The sequence below is a fragment of the Monodon monoceros genome, unplaced genomic scaffold (genome assembly GCF_005190385.1).
Source record: "Monodon monoceros isolate NGI ecotype Baffin Bay Population unplaced genomic scaffold, NGI_Narwhal_1 Super_Scaffold_18, whole genome shotgun sequence".
Classification (NCBI taxonomy): Eukaryota; Metazoa; Chordata; class Mammalia; order Artiodactyla; family Monodontidae; genus Monodon; species Monodon monoceros.
This window is the reverse complement of record NW_021703774.1, coordinates 166332024-166348186: the sequence shown is the minus strand read 5'-3', so window position 1 is coordinate 166348186 and position 16163 is coordinate 166332024. Positions and strand designations below refer to the sequence as shown.

At 58.1% G+C, this 16163-nt stretch overlaps 1 protein-coding gene across 2 annotated transcripts in view; it reads right to left on the bottom strand.

The window, feature by feature from the left end:
* Positions 1 to 3817: 3817 nt before the first annotated feature.
* Positions 3818 to 16163, bottom strand: part of CAPZB (capping actin protein of muscle Z-line subunit beta) — a 138418-nt gene continuing 126072 nt past the window's right edge. The window contains exons 7-10 of one of the 2 annotated variants that reach the window (XM_029228913.1): positions 9729 to 9794; positions 9002 to 9078; positions 7496 to 7608; positions 3818 to 4666 (exon numbers count right to left, since the gene is read on the bottom strand). In XM_029228913.1, the coding sequence (XP_029084746.1) occupies positions 7506 to 7608; positions 9002 to 9078; positions 9729 to 9794 (246 nt within the window). In that variant the 3' untranslated portion in view covers positions 3818 to 4666; positions 7496 to 7505. The remainder of the gene's footprint in view (positions 4667 to 7495; positions 7609 to 9001; positions 9079 to 9728; positions 9795 to 16163) is intronic. The other variant, XM_029228914.1, reaches the window with a different exon arrangement.

The window sequence follows — 16163 nt, the reverse complement described above, 5'->3', positions numbered from 1 at the left end:
GAGATGGGAGTCAGGGCTGCTCCCAAGGTGGGGCTGGAGTGAGGATGGTGGGGGCAGGGCCAGCCACCAGCGCTCACAGCAGGTGACCTGGTTTGGTTGGGGGAAGAGGAGGAGGGAATGGGGGTCTGGGGAGGCCAAGGAGGGGGGCGCCTCAGGTTCAGATGGGGAGTGGGGCGAGTGGGGTGCAGCGCCTCAGCCCTGTCCTGGGTGGGCCTGCAGAACCCTGGGTGTCACCTGGCCTGCAGCTGACGTTTATTGAGCACTTGCTGTGTGCGGGGCGGGGCGGGGCTGGGCTGTACCCTCGCTCGGTCCCCACAACCCCCACTGCGGTAGGTGGCGCAGGTGCAGTCATCACAGCCACATGACAGATGGGAAAACAGGCTCTGAGGAACTAAGCAGCTTCCCCAAGGTCCCCCAGCTACGAGTGGCAGCTGTTCTATCCACATGAGGTCCCTCAGCTGCGGGGGCCATCCCACACCCGGCCCTCGGAGTCCCATCCCTGCCTCCGCCCTTGGCCTCGGGGGCGGCGCAACCCTGCTGTGCTCAGGCCCCCTCCCCACTGTTCTGAATGGTGCCTCCCACCCCCAGGGCCCACGCCCGCCCCAGCTGGCTCAGTGCCCTTTGCAGCCAGGATCTGGCTCTACCCAGGGCCGTGACCTGGCTGAGTGCCCTTCTGGCCTGAGGACCTGGGGGCTCAGCTTGGCAGTGTGAACCCAGGTGTGGGCCTGGGCTCGAGCTGGGTGGGGAAGAAAGAACGCGATGTCACAGCCCCTGCCCTGGTGGGGGTGATGGGGTGATGGCTCTTGCTTGCAGGCACCACCCAGTCTGCCGAGAGCTGTGGTTCCTTCCTCCTCATGAAAGCCCCAGTCCGATGGGGGAGACACTGGCACGCCCTGTCTGATGGAGGACGTCGTGGCAGTGGGTAAACGGGACAGGCTTGCAAGCCTGTCGTGCCGGGTGAAGGCTCGTCAGCGTGTCCACCAGTACTGGGACCCTCCCCGTGTTCCTCCCAAAGAGCAGAAGGGCCAGTGTGACCATCAGTCAATTCCACTGTCCGGACTGGGCCGTGCTCACCGGCTGGTGGGGTCCCTGAGGTGCAAGGTCCTGGGTGGACTGCCTTTCTCCCCTGGCTGCAGGCAAGCGTTGGTAGGGCCTTCACCTCTAGGTGTGGCCTGAAGGGATGAGAACCTTCCTCCCACCTGAAGTGTGGACCTAGCATTTTGGTTTCAGGCCCAGGCTCTGCACTTAACAGTTGCCCTGGTAACTGGTCCAGGAGGATTTCTCCCTCGGGACCCACACGGGGAGCAGGAGGCTGGGCCAGTCACCCCCAAAGATCCCTGCCTTGGCGGCTTTACATGTCAGCTATTTTTAATTTTTTTTTATTTTTTAGTTAATTTATTTATTTGGCTGTGTTGGGTCTTTGTTGCCGCACGCGGGCTTTTCTCTAGTTGCGGCGACCGGGGGCTGTTCTTCGTTGTGGTGTGCGGGCTTCTCACTGCGGTGGCCTCTCTTGTTGAAGAGCACGGGCTCTGGGTGCGCGGGCTTCAGTAGTTGTGGCACGTGGGCTCAGCAGTTGTGACTCGCGGGCTCTAGAGCGCAGGCTCAGTAGTTGTGGCGCACAGGCTTAGTTGCTCCGCGGCACGTGGGATCTTCCTGGACCAGGGCTTGAACCCGTGTCCCCTGCACTGGCAGGCGGATTCCTAACCACTGTTCCACCAGGGAAGTCCCTTAGCTATTTTTTTTTAAATTTTAATTTTATTGGAGTATAGTGGGTTTACAATGTTGTGTTAGTCTCAGGGGTACAGCACAGTGATTGTTGTACATTCGTTTTTCAGATTCTTTTCTCATATAGGTTATCACAGAACACGATTCTGAACAGAGTTCCCTGTGCTACACAGTAGGTCCTGGTTGGTTATCTGTCTTATGTATAGTAGTATGTGCATGTTCACCCCAAGCTCCTGATTTATTCCTCCCCTTCGGTAACTGTTAAGTTTGTTTTCGATATCTTTGTCTGTTTTGTAAATAAGTTCATTTGCATCTTTTTAAAAGTTAGATTCCACATACGAGTGATACCATATGGTATTTGTCTACGTGTCAGCTATTGAATGAGATGCCGTCTATGAAAATGCCTGGGGCACCCCAAACCTCAAGGTGGGGGGCAGGCAGGTGGCATCTACAAAGAAGGACTAGCCCACAGACCCATCCTCAGTGCCCGGCCCCAGGCCCTCCCAGCCCAGGGTCCCCTTGGTTACTTAGCGAACCTGGGATTTTTTTTTTTTTTTTTGCCACTCATGGCATGTGTGATCTTAGTTCCAGGCCGCATATCCCAGTGGGAGCAGGCTGTCTGTCTCTGCTTGTTCTGAGGCTTCAGAGCAAAGGCCGCCCCCAGGCCCAGTGACTGGCTCAGTAGATGCTGGACACAGGTGCCCTTTTTCTTCCAGCCTCTTTAGGGCTCACTGGTTCCCAGGAGCAGAAGCCCACTTGCTAAGCAAGCAGCAGAGGCTCTTGGCCGGCTGTGGGCTCACAGGAGGGAAGGTTAAGAGGTGAGCCATCGGTGTCTGGAAGGACAGGACAGGCACTACAGCTCCGGGAATCATTCCTGGTGGGAATGAAATGGCACTGTTTCAGCATCAGTCTCTCAAGAGAGAGCATCGTAACTGGCCTACTGTGGGTCACCCGGTGGGGATGAGGGAACGCCATGGCCCCACCGCACCGAGGCTGCGGGGAGGGGGTGGCACCAGAGAAGCAAGAGGGGCCGTGAACAGGTCCACAAGGCCTACGCCACCCCTCGGGCGGGTAGGGTCCCACAGAGCAGGGAGAGGACCGAGCCAGGGGCACACACTCCTCTTCTGCCACTTGGGTCCGGCTGCCCCTCACTGAGGAAACCCGGCCTCAGGGCCCAGTGTCCCTAAGCTCACTGGCCTGACTTAGCAGCAAAAGACAGCAGTGATGGCTCTTCCAGTGATGGAAGACTTTAGAAGAGTAAGATCAGGCCTGGCATACATCACAGTCACAATTCCTGGCTTCCAAGTGTTATTTTGGTCACGTGATCGAACACCTGATAAACATGAACTCATTTATCTGTGCCAAGCACTCTACCACGAGGATGTCATTTCCATTGGAGAAGGGCTCTGGGTCCACTGACAGAGCTCCGGCCTTCACCTGTCCGCCTCCCTCATCTTCTCCACCTGAAGTTCCTTGAAAGGAACTGCACGCAGGTGTCTCTCCTGTTCCCCGTCTCTATCTCAGTGGTACTCTGCACTCAGTAAAGATGTGCCCCATCTGGGAACTTTCTCATCGGACCATGCAGAGAGGAGCTGGGCCCAAGGATTCGGGGACAGGCGTGTCAGGGACCCAGGTACCTCAAACCAGAGGGGCTTCACTGGGGTGTGGGCCCGACTGCCCTGCCAAGCTGCCCTGGTGTCAGCCGGGAGAGCACGGACTACGGCTTGGAGGGACCTTGGGCACGTTAACCCCAACCTGTTTGCCCACGTCACCCAGGGCTGTGAAGATGGCGTGGGACGAGTGTGGACATGACTGCGCAGAGCAGGTGTTTGCTGAAATGAAAGGGGAGGGGGGGGAGAGCCCCCATCCCATCACACCTGATGATGGGATGGCCCCAGCTGTTCAGGACAGGTGGGGCAGGGTCTGCGCGGAGCGGGGGCCCAGAGAAGCCGCTGGAGATCTGCAAGGACCCCCTGCTTGCTCACCACGTGGGCCCCACGCCCCCACTGGGGTCAGCCCTCCCAGCTGAGCTCACACATGCTTGGACAGCGAGGCAGGCAAGAAAGAACACAAGGCCAGTGCTAACTGCATCCCAGTTTCTTTTTATTTATTTTTTTTGTTCTTTTTTTCCTTTTTTTTTTTTTAAGTATGGAAGCTCAAGTATAAGATGTAGATTTTTTTTTAAGCTTTACAAAAAAACAAAATAAAACAAAAACTCCTTTTGCATTCCATAAAAATTGACAGAAAAGCACCTGGCCAGAAGAGCAGGACGGTCCGCAGGTCCCCGCCCCCCACCGTGTGGTCTCCGTGGGACAGGGGCCAGGCGTGCGGGACGACGCTGAGGGCCACCTCTCCTTTCTCCCAGAGCTGTCCCCTGTCCCCGCCAACCCCCAACCCCAAGCAACTCCCAAACACACGTGGAATCAGATTTCCAGTTTTTCTTCTATCTTTCACACACCACAGTTATTTCATAAAATTTTTTTGTTTTACATTTTTTACACCAATGTAACAAAAGGGTGGGAGGGAAGGGAGGCAGACAGACAGTGTATTTTATGCCTATAAATGGGTGGTGGTGGAGAGACGGGGGGGCCGGGGCAAACAGAAAACATGGTTTCTACGGAAATACTGAGTTTTGATAGCAAAATGTGGTGGGAAGTAGGCCTCAGAGACAAGAAGGGTGTTCATAGGGTTTATTCTCAGGGAGACATGGCGCTGTGCAGTGGTGATGCAAGTTGTTGTGTGACCTGGGGGGGGCGGGGAGGAAGGGACGAGGGAGGGAGCAGAAAACGAGTTTCTAAGAAAGGAATCTAGTGAGCGCACGGCGGCGTGTCCGGTTAGTTGGGAAGAAGAGGCTTAACACTGCTGCTTTCTCTTCAAAGCCTCCACCAGGTCGTTCTTAAGAGCTTCTTGTTTTGATTTGTCTGCAAAAGTCTGCACAGACCTGCCCGGGGAGAAGAATTGTCATTAGCAGGCTGAACAGGAAGAGTGCAGCGGCGAGGGGCCGAGGGCTGCCCTGCCGGTGCGTCCAGGGCGAGGGGCCGGGTCACTGGGCTGGGTGCCCCCTTCCCCATCCTCTGGGAGTGCGAGCTGCAAGCTGTGCGGAGGGGGCAGAGGGGCCCAGAGCCCGAGGCCGGCCCCGCGGGGGAGGCCACGGCCCACCTCTGCACCAGGCTGGGCATGACCTGGACTCTGGGGCACAGATCCCAATGTCAGCCTGAATCAGAAGTGGGCCTCCAAGCACGCCACAGCAGAGACCGTCTGTGCTTCAGCCCAGCTGTGGACTCAGGCCAGAGGCCGAGAGATAAGGACCCCGTTACAAAGCACGGCGTGCAGGGCTGGCCACCCGGCGAGCATTAGGAACCGGCACCTCGGACGTCTGAGCCCACTGCCTGGGCAGCACCTGTGGGCAGGCACTTTTAGGCTTCGGCTGCAAGGCACCATCAGCTGTTAAATTGGCCAAGAAAATCCCTCAGCCTGAACTTCAAGAGGCAGGAGGGGACAGGTAAGTGGCCCTGGGTCGCTGCTGTCAAATCCTGAATTTGTGGGGAAATGTTCACGGGAGTGCACTTACGCACAGGTTAGACAGAGCGAACAACAGCTAACCTCTGTAGAGGTTGTACAGTTTACAGAGTGCTTCTCAGGCACACTTCACTCTCACAAGCATTCTGGAGGGGTCTGAGCATTATTCCCAATTTACAGATGAGGAAACTGAGGCTCAGAGAAATGCTCCTGGCAATGACCTTAATGATCACTTTGTCAGATTTCCTCGATGTGTGGGGTTAACCAGGAACTTCCTAAACTATTTATAAACTTCCTAACAGTTTCAAAGCAGTGGAAAGAAAGAGTGGAAGGCTACCTTGCAGGAATGCTGTAGAGCCACGGGAATGTCACACTTGACACGCACTGGCCGTGAAACAGAATGGGAAGGAGAGACCAAAAAATAGTCCCCCCCCCCCCCCACTGAATATGGGTGAAATACAATGAAGTAGGACCCAGGAGCATCCCACGTGGAATTCTGGCTACTGAGTCCTAGAAACATCATGGGAAGTGCCCTCAAGATGGTAAAGAGGGAGGCAGAGACGAGGCTTTGAAAGAGTCTGTGTGCAGCTACAAAAATTCCCATGAGACACGCTGACATTTTTGGTTGATGCTGCTGAATACACATTTCTGAGTGTCTGCTCCGCTCTGCTCTGCGACGGCCACAGGAAGGGTCAGGCACCAGCCCTGGTGGCCCTCGGGCTGCAAACCTCAGCCAGCCCACCACGGGCTTCTGGAAAGCTCCCAATGGGAGGCTAACTTGCCCAGTGGGAGGATGCGGTGGGCGAAGTGGTGGCTCCCACGGCACCCCGGCCCGACTGGGTGCTGGCTCTTCTGGGAAGGAGCACGCCAGGCCTGGGCTGTACCCAGCCCCCCGCTACCCCCCCAAAGGAGAAATTTCCAGAGTTAGAACCAGGTAAGGAACAGGAGGTTAGGCTTGGAATGGCTGGAGGTGCAAGGAGCAGGACCCTCGTTTAGGGAAAGGAGCTCGGGAAGGTCACTGCCAAGCAGCTCGGAACCAATGCCTGGAGGTGGGAAGGAGGGCCTGTCCTGGACAGAAGGTGCCAGGCTGCCCACTGCTGCAGGGGATCTATGTCAGAAAGCCTCCAGTGGGTGGCCACAGGACTAGCCGAGGTGAGGGATCCAGAAGATTCTAGACCCACCCTAAAAGCTGAGGGGCTGGAGAGGAAACTGCACCATATGGAACGCCTTAAAAGGGGGGTTCTTAATGCTCTGATGGGAATGTAACGGTCCGAGCATGAGGCTGGAGGCTGACAGATGCCCCAGGCCTGATGCTGGCACACACACAGACCAGACTGTGCTGCGGTCCCACGGCTGCAGAAGAGCCGCTCCGCCTGGTTGCACAGGTGCCCCACCTCTGTCCCCCACACTGGGCCTCTCCCGGGTCAGGGTCTCCGAGTCCAGCCCCTGGGCCTGGGAAGAAGCCCCTAAGCCCAGGCCCTATAGCCCTGCCCAGCTGGGTTTCCAAACGCCTCTTATTAAAACCAGTTTCCCTTCTCCTCTCCGGGGGTGCTGACTGCTTTCACACATCTGTATCTGTCACTAGCTCAAGTCATGGTCCTCGGCCATCGTCTACAGCCAGACTGCTGCCCCTCCATCGGCGTAAGGCATTTAGGAGGACAGCTGCAGCTCGCTAGGGGCAGAGGGTTATGCCGGTCCCGGCGGCTCCAGCGGCACCCGGTCTTGGGGGCACCAGGCCCGGCCCGGGGATTACAGCCGCACTCTGTTCCATCCTCAGACTCAGGGCGATACACCGCCCCCTTTTAGGTCGGCTAGCCCCAGTCAATCTCCCACCGAGAAGGGGGCTCATCTGGCTTCTGGGATCCTTGGTGGACAGCTGGCGAAGCCCCGGCTGCACACACAGCAGAGAGGCCGCCAAAGCCGCCGGCCAAGCGGGAGGCCACCGGGAGCGGCGCAGGCGAGCGGCTCCTGCCGGAGAGGCGACGGTGGTGCCCGGCGATGCCCGGCCTGCTCAGGGGCAGAAGCCCAGACGGCCCGCCCTCCCACGCGGCCCCGCCCAGAGTGCAAAGCACACACACCGCACACGTGATTCAGGTCCGTGTAACGCGGGGCGTGGCGAGTGTGCACGTTAAGGGGGCTGCTCCCAGCCGAGCGGACACGGGGTTAGTGGTGTTTAAGGGTCCGGCGGGGTCTCGGCGGGCTGGTGAGTCCTGTTTAGTGGGGCGGCGCTCAGGCCTCTCAGGCAGGGTACCTGGAGCGGCTTAATTTTCAGGCTGGATGTGGCTCTGGCGCTGCGTCAGCACCTGGGAAAGCTCCCTCTGCAGCTGCGGGAACTTGGGGTTGGCGGGGATAACGTCAACAGATCTACAGAGAGTGCACAGAGGTGAGTGCAGCGGGAGGGGGAGGACGGGGCCCAGGAGCACACGGGGCGACAGCTGAGAGCACGTGCTGGGGACACACAGGCAGAAGAGAGAGGGGAGCGTCACCAAGGCCGCTGCCGCTCAGGGGCTGTGGTGGGGAGGTTCTGGCCGCGGGGCTCTTGCGGGCGGCAGTCACGGTTTTCAGGGGCTCAGGCCACCACCCCGCAGGCTCTCTGCGGCTTTCTCCGATTTGTCAGCCAACGCCCGGGGACCCTGCAGGCCAGGCGGGTGTGTGGCTGGCTCAGGGGCCCCAGGCTCAACAGCCAGAGGAGAGCAATGCTCTGGGGGTGGAATAAAACCCACTGGGGGCCAGACCACGTCCCCCACAGGCAGGGAGGAAATCAGAAAGGTGATGAGTCCAAAGTGGGCCCCATCTTTTAAAACTCTATGAGTGAAAGACTAAAACATCTGTCTCCTGGACAGATTCACAAACCAGAGCTGCTTCCTGCCTCTCCTTGTTCCCAAAGGAGAGATCTGTCCACAGTGGGGGACTACAGGAAACCACGGGCAGAGCGTTAGCCCCTGGACCCGCGTGGTGGTGTAGGGCCGCACACCGGCCTCCATCCCACCCCTCCCTTCGGCAGCCCTGCTCCTGGACGGCCGGAGGGCCACTGGGAGTCATCCCTGGTCGAAGGTCACACGGCTCTGGCTGACAGAGACTGCATGAGATCCCGGCCTCCCGACTCCAAGGCCCGTCTCGCTCCACAGCGGCCTCCACTACCCACCCCCCCAAAGGGGCTCTGGCCTCCTACCCTGCCCACCATGACCTTGAGGACCCAGCGAGCCCCTGAGCCCCCTTCGGCCTTCACTCGGGCCGACACTGAAGAACGGAGGGCACAAGACGTGTGGGGAGGGGCAGCCAACAGCCCTGAGAGGACCCCAGGGTGGCGGGTCCCTCTCCAGAAAGCAGCAGGTCGGGGGGCTCTTTCTGTGCTGGTGGTGTCATGCCCTCCTGCGTCTTAGGGTCTGATCTGGAGGTATCCTCAGGCCCAGGAGCCAAAGGGGCCGGGCAGATTCTTTAGGTGGGACTCAGCCTGAGGGACCGAGAGGTGACTCCAGGGACAAGGGCACGGATGTTGTTAAGGTGAATGGGCCCCAGGAAACAGAAATGGTGCAAGTCTACTCTGATTCCCACATCTATCCTGAGTACACACTCTGTATGCCGGGCTTTACCCTTGCAAAACTTGCATTAACAACCCTATAAGGAGGATAGATACCTCAGCCCTGGTTTACAAAGGAGGAAACAGAGGCCCAAGGCCATAGAGCTCTTAAGCAGTGACCTAGGATTCAAATCCACACCTTTTTGGTTCCAAAGCCCGTGCTTTGGGGTACATTACCTTAGCCCATTAACGATGTCCTTTGTTTTTCCAAAGTAGATCTCATTCAGCGTACTTCTGATTTTATTTTCCATGTCCTGGAAAAGGAGGCCGGTGAGACTGACGGGAACGCCCTCCCTCCTCCCGCCTGCGCCCCTGCAGTCCCCGCTGTGACCGCAGGGTGGAGGCACGTGAGTGTGTGCCCTGAGCGCCTCCCCATCCTGGCGCCCAGGACGCCAGTACCAAGTCCCGGCATCCCAGGCTGACCCTCACTGGGAGCTGGCCCACCCCACTCAACCACCCGCCAGCCCTCCCCCCAGCTCTGTGAACAACCCCGTGCAGCTGGAGAGCACCCCCTTCTTCCAGGTGGCGTGGGGAAGGGGGAGCTGAGGTGTAGTTCAAGCTCCGCCTCCAGAGCCCACTGGTGTTCCCGGGATCTGCTTCCCGTCTGAGCTCAGGTCTCCGCTCGCACCCACTGGACGGGGGGAGACAGGACTTAGGACCTCCCGAGCTGAGTCTTCAGGGTGCATGTGTTTGGGGGACAGTAGAGGGGGTGCCTCTGGAGCTGGGCCCTGCTTGCGTCCAAATCAGAAGGCTCAGGAAACATGAGGCCAGGGCAAAACATGAGAAATGCGCTGCTGGCTGCTGCGGAGCTGCGAGGGAGCAGCAAGGGAGGCCGGCAGCCGGGCTCCAGGGGCGAACGTCCCATGCGGTGGAGGCGAACCGTGGCAGCAGGAGGCCCACTCACCTCGACCAGGCGCCCGATGTTGGCTATGTGTGGGGAGCAGTCGCTCACGGTTTCATCCTTCTCCATCTGCAAAGAGACAGAATGTTCCTCTAGGTCAGAGAGCCGGGTGAGGGCCCAGGGCCTGTTCTCCCTGCTGGCAGGCCCGGGGCCAGCTGGCGGGGGTTGAAGGCCACTTTTCCAGTGAGGGAGCCCCAGCACAAAGCAACCCAAGTTTCAGGTCGCAGACAGTCCGGCCCGCAGAAGCCCTGAGGCCCCGCTTCCAGGGGAGAGTCTCGCTCCGCCCTTGTGGAGCACACCCCACCTCCACCTCCACAGCCCACAGCAGGGAGGGCACAGGTGACCACCCCTGCCAGGCACAGGCTCAGCTTGGGGCCTGATGTCACAGATGAACCCCCAAAGTGCCGTGCCGCTGCCGTGCCTGTGTGGCAGCTACGGAGGGAGGGACCGGCAACCCGGGCGTCAGGAGACTCCGAGGCTCAGACAGATGGGGTGGCCTGCCCAAGGTCACACAGGGAGTGAGAGCAGAGCCTGGGTCAAAGCCATGCTTACTTCCAAGCCTACATTCCTTCTACTGTGTGAGGCTGCAGGGCCGGCCGAGTGACCGTGTGGAACATGAACAAGAGAATCTCAATCCGCATCCCTGGTTACGACAGAGGGGGTTTAAGAGGAGGTGGGATCCAGCGGGCCAGTTCTGGCCCAGGGATCAGTGCTCTGAGTATTAAAAGGAAAGGGGGCAGGGAGGGGAGAAGGCACTGATGACCCTGACACGAGCGCTGAGTCATGACGCATGCGGAGCTCTCCCCCAACTTCCACCCTGTGTTTAAGGCTTACTTCCCTCACAAGATTATACATTCCTTAAGGGCAGATGTATGTACCTGTTTTACACTTCACAGGTGCCTAGCAGAGTGCTAAGTGCATAAACGCTGTTTAAACTGAGTGGAAGTGTAGCTACGGTCACCACTGTTATTTATTTATTTAGAAAGATTTATTTATTATTAATTCATTAATTTATTTTTGGCTGCATCGGGTCTCAGTTGCGGCACGGGGGCTTTTCGTTGCAGCATGCGGGCTTCTCTCTAGTTGTGGTGTGAGCAGGCTCCAGGGTGGGTGGGCTCTGTAGTTAGCGGCACGCAGGCTCTCTAGTTGAGGTGCGCGAGCTCAGTAGTTGCAGCGTGCGGGCTTAGTTGCCCCACGGCATGTGGGATCTTAGTTCCCTGACCGGGGATTGAACCTGCGTCCCCTGCATTGTAAGGCGGATTCTTTACCACTGGGCCACCAGGGAAGTCCCTCACCACTGTTACTGAAATAAAACCTGGAAGCTGAGGCAGTCTGGGGGAGAATGGCTGCATGTATACGTGTGGTTGAGTCGCTTTGCTGGGCGCCTGGAACTATCACAACGCTGTTGATCAGCTAAACATCAAATACAAAGTCTAAAAAAATACAAAGAAATCTGGAAGCTGAAATAGGCAATCAAGAAACAGCATGAGAAGACAGGAACTGGATCAGGAAGGCTAGAGCTCAAAATGAATTCAGACTAGTGAAAAAAGCAGAGCAAAGGTGGAAGGTTAACTACCTTGAGCACCGGAAGAACGGGGCAGAGGCCTGGGGTGCGTCTGTTCGGAGGCTAAAGGCCTCTGCCCAGTCTCACCTGCTTTTACTTCTCTTACCCATTAGGGAGAGTGACTTCCAGGCTGGGAAAGGTAGAAAAGACCCAGTTAGGAGGGAGACAAAGCCGCAGATGGTAGGACAGAACCAAGTCGCTTTAAATGATTAAGTTTCAGGGTCAGAAAAATCCGATTCTGTGACAGAGACATCCCTGAAAAGTTACGGCACACTTCAGAGGTGCCAGAACACTGGCGGAGGGCAGAGGCTGACCCCACTTCCGTAACAGAAGGAAGAGTGGAGCTGGAAGTTAAACACTGGCTTGACGCTGATCCAGACAACCATTTTTGATGGGACCGTTAAAAAAATCATCTGTTGGCACACTTTCAAATCAGATTCTCCAGGAGCCAGCACGGGCTCGCTATGAACTGACCTGCTGCGAGACTCTCCAATTGCCTATTGAGATGGGGATGCTGGGCTGAAGAACAGAGGGCTCCTCTAAGATCACATCACTGTGGCAGGTTCCCATCTAAGATCCTGTGGCCGAGGCTGGACGACAGCCCGCTCATGTTCCCAGGGTGGCCTCCAGGGCATCTCGCACGATTCTCTACCTGGCCCTGGGTCTACCTGTTTGTCCAGGACTTAAAGAAAGGCACAGCGCAGAGGGTTCACGGGATCCTATTGCCAGCATCAAGGGTGGAGGTGATGAGACCCCGAGACACGGGTCAGCTGCAGAGCACAGCACTCCCTGGCGGCAGCGACCTCACTCCACCTGGTCCTCCTAAGAACCACTTTAAAGCCGAGGAAGCCGAAGCTTAAAGGTGTCAGGTGCTCTGCCCAGATGACAGCCCCGCCTGACCCCGCAGCTCTGCTCCTCCAGCCCCAGCGTGCTGACTACCTTCACCAGGGCAAACGCAAACCACCTGCTTTGGCTCAAACATTAATCTCACCGAGAACAAAATGAGGAACAAGCCCAGTGAAGAGACTTGTGGGTTTTAGGTGATTTCAAGCTTGACAAGAACGTGACGGGACCAAAAGGAAGCTACATTACTGGAGCCCAGCTCCGGGGCGGCGCCCCCACCACACGACGAAGCTGCAGGGGCGAGGCTGCGACACCTGCTGAGGGAGGGCCCCCCGCTCCGTCCTTCCGTCCAGCCCAGCCACGTCCACAGGGCTGGACGCAGTCTGGGCTTTCAGAGAGCCGCGGGCGAACTGGAGTCCTTCTGCTTAAAAGGTCTGAACACCCTGACCCCAAGAAATGGGAAAGAATTTGGATATCTCAGGCCGGGAGGGGAAAGACTCGGGAGGTCCTGGCCATGCTCTGAGGGCCCGGCTGTCCAGCAGGGGCATGTCCGGCAATCCATGTCATTGCCAAGGGGCGACGGAGCTCTCTGTTATTATATCTGCATGTGCTCACAGAGCAATGAGCCCTGGGTCCCTGCAGGTGTCTGGGGAGAAACGGGGTGGCCATTTGTCAAGATGCTACAAGAGGGGGATCTGGAGTAGAGAGATGGTCTGGAACCCACGGCCTTGCAAGGCCCTTTCGAAGCCAGGAGACTAAGTCTCAGAGTGAAGACGCCTGGTTCTGGCAAGACCGTTTGGCTGAGGGCTGGCCAAACAGGAGACACTGAGTGAGATGCTAAAATGATCGGCTGCTCTGCCCCCAATACCGGGCCCTGAGCCACCCCGGGCACTCTGGCCAGTGATCCTGGGGAGTCTCGCTCAGGGGTTGACACAAGACAGGAGGTGAGCGTGCCCACCAACTTCAAAGTGAAGTCACACCCCGCCGTTTCAGGTGGATGAGCACCCCACCCTGGGCAGCGCTGTGGCGTTTGCGGGACATGCTGGGCCCTGAGCAAAACCCTGCGGCCACGACGACTGGAGCGTGTGCATGTTGAACAGGGGCTGGGACCGCGTTCCGCCCTGAGGAAGGACGGCGCTTGCTTTTTTTTTTTTTCTCGGTACACGGGCCTCTCACTGCTGTGGCCTTTCCCGTTGCGGAGCACAGGCTCCGGACACGCAGGCTCAGCGGCCATGGCTCACGGGCCCAGCCGCTCCGCGGCATGCGGGATCCTCCCAGACCGGGGCACGAACCCGTGTCTCCTGCATCGGCAGGCGGACTCTCAGCCACTGCGCCACCACGGAAGCCCTGCCTACCCATTCTTAAAAGGCATTTTTGGACACCGACACGCTGGCACTGAGTGTCCTCTCCTCCCACGTGGAAGAGGTTTCTGTGCCCGGCCAGACGGCAGCTCAGGGCTGCTCTTCCGGGCAAGGAGAGGCCTGGGGGCGGGGGCGGGGGGGGGGGGGTCTGACCCAAATGAATTATGTCCTTCCACAAACTGGCCTCTCTGCCTCCCCAGCTCCACGCAGACGGCAGACTCCTGGCAAACCCAGGGAAGCAGTGAGGCTCTGAAGCTCAGTGAGGGCCCCATTATAAATGCGCACCAACCACGCAGAGTTGAGGCCACAACTGGTGGCAAAGGGCTCAGGGCCATCAGGGAAGCAAAGTCACATCAGATATCCGATCTCTTGGGTATCATCTCTGCTTCAGAATCAAGAGCCATCCTCCAACAAAGGAAAAGGCTGGAAATGCTGGGCGCTCAAAGATAAAGGAGGTCTGGGCATGGGGGCCAGGGCGGGTGAGCCTCCCCCAGGAGCAGACCGACTACCAGGGAGGACACAAGGGGCCACGAAGCTTGAGGCAGGGAATCTGAGCCCAAGGCAAAGGCCCAGCAGGGCCCGGGGAAGGGAAGGAAGAGGGTGGGCCGGGGTCGGGGCAGAGGCCCGGCACACAGACATGCCTCCACGGCCCCCCTCCCCGCACCCTGCCGACTCCCTTCACACCTGGTCAGGGTCAGCTCGCTGGCAAAGCTGATCTGCCAAAAATAGAACTATTTTTGCACTGCAGATGTTATTACATCCTTATAAAAGCGGATGCCAGAGGAAAACATTTTTATGTGCTGTGGTCGCACAGATGTTCCACAAGGTGGTTCCAATGGAGTCTGGAGTCAGAGCGCAGCCCGCCTGTCCCCATCAAGCACCTCCGCTCCTCTCCGTGGCCCGGCGACGTGGAGGACACGGGTGAGTGTGTAGAAAGCAGGCCATTTTCCTCAAAAGGGAAAACGTGAGCAGTGCCGTGCGGCACTTTGCAGTGAGCAGAGCCCGGAGGGTGGGGACCTGCAGGAAGCCAGCCCCGTCTAACGGCTGCTGCTCTGGAGCCCTGTGGGGCGAGGGCCTTCCTTGCCTCTGCACTGCACCGGAGAACCTAATACGTGCACCAGGCCCAGAACAGCGCCTGCTGAACGGCAGCTCCACTCCCGGGACTCTCCCCGGCCTGGCTCCTCCTAGTAACTGGGCTGGGCTCCGGGTCAGAGCGCAGCTGTGAGGCCAGGACGTAACATGCTGTCAAGCCAGAAGACAGTGGTCAGACAGCCTCTCAAGGAAGGTTCGGTTTGCCCAGTTTAGGAAAAATTTAACTGAGCCTAAAACTGTATACATTCTAGAAGACGGAAAAGTCTCTGCTTGCGTGATAGGTGGTAGTAGCAGTTAACAGCTGTTATTTATTGGGCATAACCCATGTGTCAAAATGTTTTTTTATTTCTGCTCTACAACCATCTTTCCAAATGGGCATTATTAAGCTCGATGGTGAAAGTGCTGAATTTCAGAGAAGGGAAGTGGTTCGTCCAGGTCGCACAGCTGGAAAGAGACTGGGCTAGGATCTGAACCAAGGTCTGGAGGATTCCAAAACCTGTTTTCTTCCAGGAGACTGCTCCATTTTCTCAACTTCACCCCCGTTCTTTACCGGAAAACTCAAGGACAAACCGCAGTCCAGGGCTCAGAAATTCCGAGCAGTTTCATCCCTGCCTCACCCGCCTGCCTTCCCCCAACCCTTCCCTTTTTCGGATGTCCGCTCTGTTCCTCGTTCCTCGCCTGCCCGACCTTCCTAGCGGGGGATGGGCACAGGGAGGCAGCCTCACACCAGCTTTCCCTCTCGACCAGGCTGGGTCATTCCGCCCCAGGTCACCGGACGTACACCAAAGCATCCCTAGAAGCCACACCACTCAAGCCTCTCCAGCCCTGAACCCAGGAACCTCAGGGAACAAGGGAGCACCTGGAGCTGGGCCTCCCCGGGTGAGAAAGTCCTCCCTGAGCCACCCCGAGTTTGGCCTGGACCCCTCTGTTCCCTACATCTGGAGGGAAGGCCATGGGCTCTTCCCCCTGCAACATGCCACCTTGCCTGACCAAGCGCGAGTCAAAGAGGATTTCCCTGCATTAACACGCGGGCAGGTGCCTCTGCTGGAGTCTCACTGCTCGAAGATACATCACAAGGGAGCCCGGTGCTGAGCCGGGGGGAGAGCTCGCCTTCCGAGTGTCCGCCCTCATATCCCAGCTCCACAGGACATTCCACCTCTGTTTCTAAATATTTAGAGTTGGAAAAAAATGTCAAATGAACATCTGCAGGGCCCGGCCCCAGACTGGAAACCTTGGATCTCTTTCCCGAGATTTGCAGTCTTGCCTCTTTCCCACGCCTCCAGCTGTCACATAGAAGTGACCTCTCAGTGCAACTTCCTTTTCAGCGCGTTGGTACTTGGCCTGCGGAAAGCAGCCTTCCCACCGGGGCCCAGGTGGCAGCTGCCGCCCTCCTGCCCTCAAGGATTGGCCGTGATGAGCCTTTGTGAAGACGGCACTCACCTTGCCTCCCACAGCTGCAGGGATCTGCCAAAACACTTTCTCTGCTTGCTTTCCAGGGACGTCTTATGGCGGGGGGGCGGGGGCGGGCGGGGGGGCCCCGGTGGGAAGGCTGCGTAGGGGGGGGGGAGGGGGGGCGGG